The sequence below is a fragment of the Hyperolius riggenbachi genome, chromosome 4 (genome assembly GCF_040937935.1).
Source record: "Hyperolius riggenbachi isolate aHypRig1 chromosome 4, aHypRig1.pri, whole genome shotgun sequence".
In the NCBI taxonomy this organism is placed as follows: Eukaryota; Metazoa; Chordata; class Amphibia; order Anura; family Hyperoliidae; genus Hyperolius; species Hyperolius riggenbachi.
In genome coordinates, this window is record NC_090649.1 from 320728477 (window position 1) to 320741415 (window position 12939).

Consider the following 12939-nt stretch of genomic DNA (forward strand, 5'->3'; position numbering starts at 1 on the left):
GTTTACATTTAGTCTGCGAGCCGCAATCAGCGGCTCGCAGGCTATTCACGGAGACCCGCTCCGTGATCTAACAGGAGGCACCTGGCGACGCAGATCTGCGTCGCTGGTCCTCCAGCTACCACTTTGCCGCCGCACGGTATGAGTGTGCGGTCGGCAAGTGGTTAAATTACATTAGTTATGTTAATAAAATAGATAGATAATATAATCTCTTACCCACCCTGTTCTAAAGGAACAGGCAAATGTCTGCGATTTCATGAGGGCAGCCATCTTTTTGGTTGAAAGGTGGTGACAGGGAGCATGAGACAGTTCCAACTGTTCTGATCATCCCTCCCAGCTGCGCGTGCTAGGCAACGAGAACAACATCAGAAATCCCATCATGCTTTGCACAGCATGAGGGGAAAAATGCTTGGGCAGATTTTTTTGATGGGGTGTTGCTTAGCTTCTGTGTAGCTAAAAATGAGGCTTGGGTAAGATAAACAAAGTTCTGATGCTGTCAGGGCCGGCGCTACCATAGAGGCAAAGGGGGAAATTGCCCCAGAGCCTGCAGGGGCCCTCCCCCCAACTTAACTGCTGCTCTCCAGGGCCTCTGCAGAGTCTTTGGCAGAGTAGCGTCTCACCTGTGCTGGCGAGGGCACTCCTCTTTCAGTCTGTGGCTATGTGTGCTCCTGTCTTCATCCACCTCTGGCTGCATCTTTTCTGTGACTTGCGGCATATTACGTATTAACATGCGTCAGGTCATTGAGGAGAGGTGCCCCTTCGAGGATGAAATCAGGGAGTGCATGGAACTACAGACTGATAGCAGCAAGCTAAGGGGCCCTGTAAGGAAATTTGGCTGCAACAAAGGGCCCATAATTGCTTTTTGGTCGGGTGGGGTGTCTGTTGGGGGACCTCCTTGTTAATGTTGCCCAGGGGCCCCATTGTTACTAGAACCAGCCCTGGATGCTGTGAAACTGTTAAAGAAACACCAAGCCTTTTCAGTGCTGCTGAGTAGACTTTTTAGTCTGGAGGTTCACTTTAAAGACGTAAATCAACTGAAGTTTTTTTTTTTTTTTTTTTTTATTACTTTAAGAATCATAGTAAATACAAAAGATCATAAAAATAGAATCCAGTGCCAGCACTCTACAAATAATACATGAAATCAGTTAAGACATAAGGCAGATTTTTTATTTTTTTAAGAAGAATGTTTTAAGTGAACCTAAACCAGAATTGAATGTCTGCATGTATAGATTCCTCTAGTACACTAATAATAGGTGGTTTCATAAGTAAAAAGTTACCAAGACCGTCTCCCAGGAGCATTCTGGGAGAATAACGTCATCTGTGACATGTAAATAGAGTCATTAGCATGTCATTGACCATCCCTAAGTTGATGCAAAATTTGTTAATTTTACACGAATTTATACAGCTTGAAAATTAAACCATGCATGGTCCATTTTCAAACTACATATATTTGCATACAATTCCCATAAAGTTTGCATCAGAATTATTTGCATGTCACTGGCCATGAATATGTAGTTCCATGTATGGGGTACATTACGAGATGGAAACTGCTAACCAAAGCCCTAGCAGCAAAAACAGCATGGCTGCCTATCATGGAAACATCACAATAGTAAGCAGGCAATTTTTGTGTTTGCAGACAAAACATATTTTGTGGACTAATAGGTTGCTTTTCACTTAAATTAAGTGTATGTCCAGTTCAACAAGATCCAAATTCCTCTATCCACTTTTCATACTTTTCAATGTCTGTAGCAGATACAGATTTGGACACTTTCTTCAAGGCCATCTCAAAGTCTTCCATTGTGGTTGGCATGTGCATGTCGTCTTTTGAGAGATTTCTAATTTCTTCGGGAGTTAGCCCTTCAATACGTCTCCTCATTGCCATCAAAGAGGCGTCTCTGTGGAAACAGAAGTACAGGATGTCACATTAGAAAACAATACGTAAAATTGGTTTATATAAAAAAAACAAAACAAAAAAAAACAACAAACGTATCTTTAGCACTATAAATAACAGACATGGAAGTTAAATTGTTGCTCTAAACTGAATGGGCACACACCTACAAGTCATCTAATAATATGCAAATAAACCTAAGTGGATGATTATGCAAATTACACATTTATTCAGTTTGAAAATGGACCTAGGTGAGATTTAATAAGTTAATTTCAAGCTGCATAAATTTGTAATGTTAAATCATGCAACAACTTGAAATTTGCGTATCATTGACCATCCCAACTTTGTCTATGCATTTGTGTGGATACTAAGGAATAAAATGCCTACACCAGCCTCTATTAAAGAGACACTGAAGCGAGACTAAATCTCGCTTCAGGTCTTATATATAGCAGGGGCACGTGTGCCCCTGCTAAAACGCCGCTATCCCGCGGCTAAACGGGGGTCCCTTCACCCCCAATTCACCCCCCGCAAAAGATGGTCGGCAAGTTGGTCGTGGGGATTGTCTTCCTGGAGGCAGGGCTAACGGCTGCAGCCCTGCCTCCAGTCGCGTCTATCAGACGCGCATCACCGCCTCTCCCCCGCCCCTCTCAGTGAAGGAAGACTGAGAGGGGCGGGGGAGAGGCGGAGATACGCGTCTGACAGACGCGCATGGGGCAGGGCTGCGGCGGTTAGCCCTGCCCCAACCAGGAAGCGCTCCCCCGCTGCACGGAGGGGGTTTGGGGGGACAGGGACCCCCGTTAAGCCGCGCTATAGCGGCGTTTTAGCAGGGGCACGCATGCCCCTGCTAGCTATGAGGTCTGAAGCGAGATCTATTCTCGCTTCAGACTCTCTTTAAGTCGACTAGTCTTTAAAATGTCTCCCCAAAATGCACAGTTGGGAAAATACAGCAGCATATGAACATGGAAACAGACTTATCTTGGGCTCTCTTCCTCTCTATCTGCTGTATCATGGATTGGTGGACTGACACTCTTGCTGAACCCATTGATCAATATGTCAAATACAGGGTTCATGTATATGTCATGCAACAGTAAAACGGCAAAGCTTTATGAATTATGAACATACAGTAGTGTCTTGGGTAAGATTAAGACACTCTCCTGGCCCTCGACCCCCAACACTTCCATCTTCTACACAGCTTCCCTTTAGCGATTGTTCTATCCATTAACCCCTTAAAATGCAAGCTTGGATGGCTCACTTTCCCATTGTGTTTTTTTATGATTATTTAAGTTTGATGAAACCAGAAGAAAAAAATAAAAAATAAAATACAGAAGCACCAAGAAATCTCAATATAAAATATAGAAAATGCAACAAGCAAATTAATGGTGTAATTTATTCCACAACACAACATGAAGCTAATCACCGTGTTGGGACAATACATAAATACAGGCACATCTTACTTGGATTACAAACCTTGTTTTACAATATGGAACTTGCAAATATTAGAGTAAAATAGAGTAGACAGATGGAAATAGAAGAAAGCCAGAGTATATAATAAAATCTCCTGTGTGGTTTTTTTTAAGTGTTCTGTAATGCGGGTACATGTTTTCCAACTCTGTACAATCCTTTAGCTGACTTGTTCACTTGTGAGTTACTTTGTGTATTACTTTTATCCCACCATTGATTTGTAACTGCTTATACTCTATTCTCTGTAAAGTGCCACAGAAGATGCTGGTGCTATATAAATCAAATACAGTAATCATAATTATGTAGCCTTGGTGTAGAAGTTTTCATAAGAATCATGGATAGTAAAATGCAGTACAGGAGATAATCCTGTTATGAGGAGAGAGTAGGCTTTGCAATAGTGCCATTGATGTCTGCCGGCTACACATGCACTATGTATTCATACCAGGTGCCATGCCAGCACACTCCTTCCTCTTGCAGAGTATTGCTTATGGGGGTACATGTTATGACTGTGCCGGGCAGTTCTGTACAGGGCAAGCTTAATGACGGCCCTCCCTGCTGCTGCTAAACTCCCTAGAGGTGTTAAATATTATTCCCCCATCCGAGTTGTAGCAACTCCGTGGGAGTTGTAATTCGGAGTCTGGCAACTGCCAGAGCTCTGAATTACCGTTTTGCGGGGTAAGCAGCATAGCATTGCTGCGATGATGGCGACCAGCTTAAAGGGAACCTGAAGGTAGGCAAAATATTTAAAATAAACACAAGACGTAGCTGCAAATGAATATTACATACTAACCTCACTGTCAGTTTTTCTCAGAAGCTCACCATTTTCTTCTTACAGTGATCCCTTCCAGTTCTAACAATATTTTGTCAGAACTGAAATATACCAGTAGCTGTCAATTATACATCAGCAGCTGTCAGTTACAAATGAATGTGCAAGGTAATCTCCATGTTTCTCTATGGCTCAAGTGGGTGATATTACAGTGTACTGACCAGGAAGCTGTTATGGGGTAATGGCCATTTTTAAAATGGAGGACAGAGAATTTCATTGATCACAGTGGACAAATGGGACGCAGGAGAGGAGAAAGATTGAGGAGTAGACTACACAGGAGGTAAGTATGGTTATTTTGGCTTTTTATTTTCAGTTTAGGTTCTCTTTAAGCCCCACCCACAGAAATTTACTTCTTTGTGCTTATAGAGTTGCTGTTGGCCTGGTTACTTGCTTCTGCAATGTATTCTTACTTTGAATCAGCTGCCACCATTCTCTTTTTCCAACATCATAGGAACATTCATCATGTAACATCACATGGCATGCATGATGTCACACAGTCATATTTCTGAAGAGACGACTCATGATAGACATGCTCGTAAGGATGGAGGAAGAGGACGGAGACAAACAACACATTCCAGATGTAGGCATTTATGAAACAGCATACTCCATAAGCACTAATCTGCATGGAAGGCACAATACAAGAGAGGAACAGAGAAGTAAGGCTCATAGCGTGGGAAAGGCCAGAAGTGAGGTACAGATATAAGGGTGAAGTACATCAAATGTGGGACCCCAGGACACATCTATCAAGTTATAAATGTAGACCTCTGTCAGCAAAGTAAATAAGTAGGGGGCTCAGTATGGCTGTTACCACTGGCGTAACAATAGCCATTGGGGAAAAGGGATGGGGGCCACAGCAGCTAAGCATCAATACATATGCATCACCGGCTTACAGCGGAGCTACGTACTCCTCTCCCTGTGGCTTCCTGTTGCACATCACATAACATAAAAGGATGGGATCTGCAAGGAGACAGTGCACAGCACGACTGAAGAGAGGTAAAAGGAGGATGTGTCTTGTTGCAGGAAGCTGGTAATGTATAGGTTTTGCTGCTGCACTCTGCTATATCATCGGGGGCAGGAGGAATCTGCCTTTGCATGGGGGGGGGGGGGGGGAGGTTTTTTTTGGAGGTGGCTTGGCAGGGTCTGTAGAGGCCTGGCTGGCTTAGTTTTTTAGTTTTGCGGGGGGGAGGGGGAGGGGGGGGGGGAATTCACGAGGCCGCAAAGTTCCAGCAGTTACTATGCCATTTGGGAGATACTCTGCCTTAACCACTTGCCGACCGCGCACTCATAACGCGCGTTGGCAAAGGGGTAGCTGCAGGACCAGCGGCTAATTACTCTGGAAACAGCCACTCGCGCGAGCGGCTGCTTCCTGTCAATTTACGGCGGGGGGCTCCGTGAATAGCCTGCGGGCCGCCGATCGCGGCTCGCAGGCTAAATGTAAACACAAGCGGAAATAATCCGCTTTGTTTACATTTGTACAACGCTGCTAACAGTAGCAGCGTTGTACCAGATCAGCGATCCCCGGCCAATCAGCGGCCGGGGATCGCTGTCACATGACAGGCAGGAGCCTGTTAGAGGCTGCACAGGACAGATCCGTTCCTGTGCAGCCTCCGATCTCCGGGGAAGGGAGGGAGGAGAGGGGGAATCCTGCGGTGGAGGGGGCTTTGAGGTGCCCCCCGCCAGCCACACGCAGGCAGGAGCGATCAGACCTCCCCAGCACATCATCCTAGTGGGGAAAAGGGGGGGGGGGGCGATCTGGTCACTCTGCCTAATGTTTGATCTGTGCTGGGGGCTGTAGAGCCCACCCAGCACAGATCTCATTAATCAGCGCTGGTCCTTAAGGGGGGGGGGGGGGGGGGGGTAAAGGCTGAGTCCTCAAGTGGTTAAATCTTATGCTATATAGCCTTTTGTAATAAACACAAATTATGAAAATTTATAGGTTACTTATAACTGTGTACCTGCACACATTAGTAATATCTGCTCCAGAGTAACCTTCCATGTTCTGTGCAATGTGATTCATGTCTACATCATCTGCCAGCTCCAGCTCTTTAAGGTTTATTCCCAGAAGCTCCTCTCTTCCTTTAGCTGGAAAATCAAAATATAGATTACAAATATAGACAATATGTTAATGGGACACTTCAAAGATTTAAAATAATGCTTTGCAATTTCAGCATGTGAGATGTAATCACCTGGCAGTAAAAATAGTAGCAGCACATCTAAATGCATTATGCTGCCCAGATTCTGACACAATCGGAAGTCTTTAAAGACGAGCCATAGTAGTCTTAATTAGACATCAACACCATTAAGAAAAAAAATGATGAAAACACATTTATTGTCCAGGCATGCTTAACCAGTTAATGACATTCTGACTTATTAAAATGTCATGTTTGAGCCTGTTAACAGCAACAAGACGTTTTAATAAGTCGCTCACTCCAATCGCCGCTCTGCACGTGTGTGCGCCCCCCCCCCCCCCAAAAAAAAAATCAAAATATAAGGCTAGTTGCCTTAGGGACTATTTTAATCTATATTTTATGAGGGTAAATTGGTAATTAAAGGCTGGACTAAAAAAAAAAAAATAAAAAAAAAAATAACACCTATATTTCCAAAGAATATATTGTTGCCATACATTGTCATAGGGACATAATTTCATAATTTACACGGTTTAATAATCAGGACAAATGGGCAAATAAAACGTGTGGGTTTATCCACAGGAGAATGTTTTACTTTAAAACTATAATGGCCCGAAAACTGAGAAATAATTATTTTTTTCAATTTTTTTTCTTATTTTTCCAGTTAAAATACATTTATAATAAAAAAATACATAGCAAATGTACTACCCACAGAAAGCCTAATTGGTGGCGAAAAAAACGATGTATAATTTTGTTGTAATAAGTAGTAGTAATAAAGTTATTAGCGAATAAAAGGGAGGAGCACTGACAGGTGAAAATTGCTCTGGTCCGATAAAAACCCTTGGGGGTGAACTGGTTAAAGGGAACCTGAAGAGAGTAAAATTATTTAAAATAAATACATGATGTAGCTGCAAATGAATATTACATACGAACCTCACCGTCATTTACTTTCAGAAGAACACCATTTTCTTCTTACAGTGGTTCTTTGCAGTTCTGACAATATTTTGTCAGAACAGAAATATACCAGTTGCTGTCAGTTATATATCAGTAGCTGTCAGTTACAACTGATGTGCAAGGTAAGGTTCATGTTTCCCTATGGCTCAAGCGGGTGATATTACAGTTTAACAGTGTGCTGACCAGGAAGCTGTTAGGGAATAATGTCCATTTTTATATTGGAGGACGGAGAATTTCATTGATCACAGTGGACAAACAGGGTACAGGAGAGGAGAAAGATAGAGGAGTAGACTGCACAGGAGATTAGTATGACCTGTGTATGGTTATTTTGATTTTTTATTTTCAGTTCAGGTTCTCTTTAACCACTTCACCACCGCCGGATCGTGTATTTACGGCCCCCTGCATACTGCTTTACAACCAGGGGTGTAAATACACGTACCCACGTTGTTTACCTCGCCGATCAGAATCGCCGCACTGCCGCCGCTAACAGCTTGTTCCCATCACGATGGATGTCCCCGCGATGAATGAAAAGCCGGCATCACGCTGATGCCAGCATTTCATTCACGTAAACAGATACACTAACTACTTCCGAGTACTGTTTATGTACTCTGAAGATAAATGCAGTGCCATCTTGTGGCCAAAAAGTAAAATGCACTCAAACATACACACACACACACATTATATATATATATATATATATATATATATATATATATATATATATATATATATATATATATATATATATATATATATATATATATATATATATATATATATATATATATATATATATACATACATTTTATTACATTTTAACTCCTTACATTCCTACCCTATAGTTACCCAATAAAACACTTATAAAAATAATAAAATTAAAAAGACAATTTAAAAATTAAAAAAAAAAATTGTTAACTTATAGACTTAATATGTTAATGTCAGGAAGGAATATTACTGTTAATTTTGCAAATAAAGGATTTTGATTAGATATATATAATTAGAAATCACTAAACTGAAAAAATGCACCTTTATTTCCAGATAAAATATTGGCGTCATACGTTGACCTAGGGAAATATTTTAAATGTTGCAATAACCGGGACAAATGGGCAAATAAAATGTGTGGGTTTTAATTACGGCAGCACGTTTTATTTTAAAACTATAATGGCCGAAAACTGAGAAATTATTTTTTTTTCATTTTTCTTCTTATTATTCCCTCTAAAATGTATGTAACAAAATAGTTCTTAGCAAAAAGTACCACCCAAAGAAAGCCTTATTGGTGGCAAAAAAAAAAAAACAATACAGGGAGTGCAGAATTATTAGGCAAATGAGTATTTTGACCACATCATCCTCTTTATGCATGTTGTCTTACTCCAAGCTGTATAGGCTCGAAAGCCTACTACCAATTAAGCATATTAGGTGATGTGAATCTCTGTAATGAGAAGGGGTGTGGTCTAATGACATCAACACCCTATATCAGGTGTGCATAATTATTAGGCAACGCCCTTTACTTTGGCAAAATGGGTCAAAAGAAGGACTTGACAGGCTCAGAAAAGTCAAAAATAGTGCGATATCTTGCAGAGGGATGCAGCACTCTTAAAATTGCAAAGCTTCTGAAGCGTGATCATCGAACAATCAAGCGTTTAATTCAAAATAGTCAACAGGGTGGCAAGAAGCGTGTGGAAAAACCAAGGCGCAAAATAACTGCCCATAAACTGAGAAAAGTCAAGCGTGCAGCTGCCAAGATGCCACCAGTTTGGCCATATTTCAGAGCTGCAACATCACTGGAGTGCCCAAAAGCACAAGGTGTGCAATACTCAGAGACATGGCCAAGGTAAGAAAGGCTGAAAGACGACCACCACTGAACAAGACACACAAGCTGAAACGTCAAGACTGGGCCAAGAAATATCTCAAGACTGATTTTTCTAAGGTTTTATGGACTGATGAAATAAGAGTGAGTCTTGATGGGCCAGATGAATGGGCCCGTGGCTGGATTGGTAAAGGGCAGAGAGCTCCAGTCCGACTCAGACGCCAGCAAGGAGTACTGGTTTGTGCTGGTATCATCAAAGATGAGCTTGTGGGGCCTTTTCGGGTTGAGGATGGAGTCAAGCTCAACTCCCAGTCCTACTGCCAGTTTCTGGAAGACACCTTCTTCAAGCAGTGGTACAGGAAGAAGTCTGCATCCTTCAAGAAAAACATGATTTTCATGCAGGAAAATGCTCCATCACACGCGTCCAAGTACTCCACAGCGTGGCTGGCAAGAAAGGGTATAAAAAAAGAAAAACTAATGACATGGCCTCTTTGTTCACCTGATCTGAACCCCATTGAGAACCTGTGGTCCATCATAAAATGTGAGATTTACAAGGAGGGAAAACAGTACACCTCTCTGAACAGTGTCTGGGAGGCTGTGGTTGCTGCTGCACGCAATGTTGATGGTGAACAGATGAAAACACTGACAGAATCCATGGATGGCAGGCTTTTGAGTGTCCTTGCAAAGAAAGGTGGCTATATTGGTCACTGATTTGTTTTGGTTTTGTTTTTGAATGTCAGAAATGTATATTTGTGAATGTTGAGATGATATATTGGTTTCACTGGTAAAAATAAATAATTGAAATGGGTATATATTTGTTTTTTGTCAAGTTGCCTAATAATTATGCACAGTAATAGTCACCTGCACACACAGATATCCCCCTAAAATAGCTAAAACTAAAAACAAACTAAACACTACTTTCAAAAATATTCAGCTTTGATATTAATGAGTTTTTTGGGTTAATTGAGAACATGGTTGTTCAATAATAAAATTATTCCTCAAAAATACAACTTGCCTAATAATTCTGCACTCCCTGTATATAGATCATTTCTTTGTGATAAATAACGATAATGTTATTAGCGAATTGATGGAAGGAGCATGATATGAAAATTGCTCTGGTTTTTAAGGGGGAAAAAAAAAAAAACTGTGGTTGGGAAGTGGTTAAAAAGATGGCATGCTCAAAGTCACATGGAGCATGCCATTACAATAAAGTGCATTTGTCTGTTTTTTTTTTTAACTGGTGTGCTGGCGATCACTGTATTGCGGTAAATATCTATATGCACTGTTGCATGCTTACCTCACAGAGTACATCTAAACAAGTGATTTTTTTTTGTATTGTTGCCCATTATTGCCTGGATCATGCTTACATTCCCCTAAACTCTGTTCTACTAAAACAACTATTTGAGCACAGCAGAACCGGATTACCCACAAGATAGCTTCCTCATGAAGTGTGGGACCAACCAGAGTTTAGGCGTTTCATTGTGACCCTCAAAAGACCCCCAGCAGTCTCCCTTGAACTGCAGAGTGGTGAACAGAGAGAACCTTTCTCTTCCCGCAGCATCTCCATATCCATGGCTCCCAAGAAGTGATAGTGGGCACATAATCCGCCAATGTGTAACACCATATGGAGGAGTAATTGCAATGGCAAGACCGATAAGTTACCAATCTTACTGCTAATCGACTGACATGTCTGGCTGGGTGCTTAACCACTTCCCGACCGCCCACTACACAGGGGCGGCGGGGAAGTGGAGCCCTGCAGGACGGCCTCACCCACAGAGGCGGCGGTCCATTTAAGGGCATGGGCGGAGCGATCGCGTCATCCGTGACGCGATCCTCCGCCGGCGCCTGTCACCGCTCGCTCGCCGCAACATCCCGCCGGCTATACGGAAGCGCCGGCGGGATGTTAACCCCGCGATCGCCGCATACAAAGTGTATAATACACTTTGTAATGTTTACAAAGTGTATTATACAGGCTGCCTCCTGCCCTGGTGGTCCCAGTGTCCGAGGGACCACCAGGGCAGGCTGCAGCCACCCTAGTCTGCACCAAGCACACTGATTTTCTCCCCCCCCCCGCCCCAGATCGCCCACAGCACCCATCAGACCCCCCCCCCTGCCCACCCCCCAGACCCCTGTTTGCACCCAATCACCCCCCTAATCACCCATCAATCACTCCCTGTCACTATCTGTCAACGCTATTTTTTTTTTTATCCCCCCCCTGCTCCCTGCCCCCTCCTGATCACCCCCCACCCCTCAGATTCTCCCCAGACCCCCCCCCCCCCAGACCACCCCCCCCTGTTTACTGTATGCATCTATCCCCCTGATCACCTGTCAATCACCTGTCAATCACCCGTCAATCACCCGTCAATCACCCGTCAATCACCCCCTGTCACTGCCACCCATCAATCAGCCCCTAACCTGCCCCTTGCGGGCAATCTGATCACCCCCCCACACCAATAGATCGCCCACAGATCCGACATCAGATCACCTCCCAAATCCATTGTTTACATCTATTCTCTCCTCTAAACACCCACTAATTACCCATCAATCACCCATCAATCACCCCCTATCACCACTTGTCACTTTTACCTATCAGATCAGACCCTAATCTGCCCCTTGCGGGCACCCAATCACCCGCCCACACGCTCAGATTGCCCTCTGACCCCCCCTTATCAATTCACCAGTGCATTAATTACATCTGTTCTTCCCTGTAATAACCCACTGATCACCTGTCAATCACCTGCCAATCACCTATCACCCATCAATCACCCCCTGTCACTGCCACCCATCAATCAGCCCCTAACCTGCCCCTTGCGGGCAATCTGATCACCCACCCACACCATTAGATCGCCCGCAAACCCGCCGTCAGATTACCTCCCAAATGTATCGTTTACATCTGTTATCTTCTCTAAACACCCACTAATTACCCATCAATCACCCCCTATCACCACCTGTCACTGTTACCTATCAGATCAGACCCTAATCTGCCCCTTGCGGGCACCCAATCACCTGCCCACACGCTCAGATTGCCCTCAGACCCCCCCCCCCCCCCCCTTATCAATTCGCCAGTGCATTAATTACATCTGTCCTTCCCTGTAATAACCCACTGATCACCTGTCAATCACCTGCCAATCACCTATCACCCATCAATCACCCCCTGTCACTGCCACCCAACAATCAGCCCCTAACCTGCCCCTTGCGGGCAATCTGATCACCCACCCACACCAATAGATCGCCCGCAGATCCGACATCAGATCACCACCCAAGCGCAGTGTTTCCATCTATTCTCTCCTCTAAACACCCACTAATTACCCATCAATCACCCATCAATCACTCCCTATCACCACCTGTCACTGTTACCTATCAGATCAGACCCTAATCTGCCCCTTGCGGGCACCCAATCGACCGCCTACACGCTCAGATTGCCCTCAGACCCCCCCTTATCAATTCGCCAGTGCAATATTTACATCTGTTCTCCCCTGTAATAACCCACTGATTACCTGTCAATCACCTATCAATCACCCATCAATCACCCCCTGTCACTGCCACCCATCAATCACCCCCTGTCACTGCCACCCATCAATCACCCGCTGTCACTGCCACCCATCAATCAGCCCCTAACCTGCCCCTTGCGGGCAAACTGATCACCCACCCACACCAATAGATCGCCCGCAGATCCGACATCAGATCACCACCCAAGCGCAGTGTTTCCATCTATTCTCTACCCTAAACACCCACTAATTACCCATCAATCACCCCCTGTCACTGCTACCTATCAGATTAGACCCCTATCTGCCCCTAGGGCACTCAATCACCCGCCCACACCCTCAGAATGCCCTCAGACCCCAGCCCTGATCACCTCGCCAGTGCATTGCTTGCATCC

General features: G+C 43.9%; 1 protein-coding gene across 4 annotated transcripts in view; it reads right to left on the minus strand.

Annotated features, from left to right (window-relative positions):
• Nucleotides 1–1083: 1083 nt before the first annotated feature.
• Nucleotides 1084–12939, minus strand: part of KATNA1 (katanin catalytic subunit A1) — a 62530-nt gene continuing 50674 nt past the window's right edge. For all 4 annotated transcript variants that reach the window (XM_068279513.1, XM_068279512.1, XM_068279514.1 and 1 more), the window contains 2 exons: nucleotides 6128–6254; nucleotides 1084–1892 (listed from right to left, as the gene is read on the minus strand). In XM_068279513.1, the coding sequence (XP_068135614.1) occupies nucleotides 1694–1892; nucleotides 6128–6254 (326 nt within the window). In that variant the 3' untranslated portion in view covers nucleotides 1084–1693. The remainder of the gene's footprint in view (nucleotides 1893–6127; nucleotides 6255–12939) is intronic.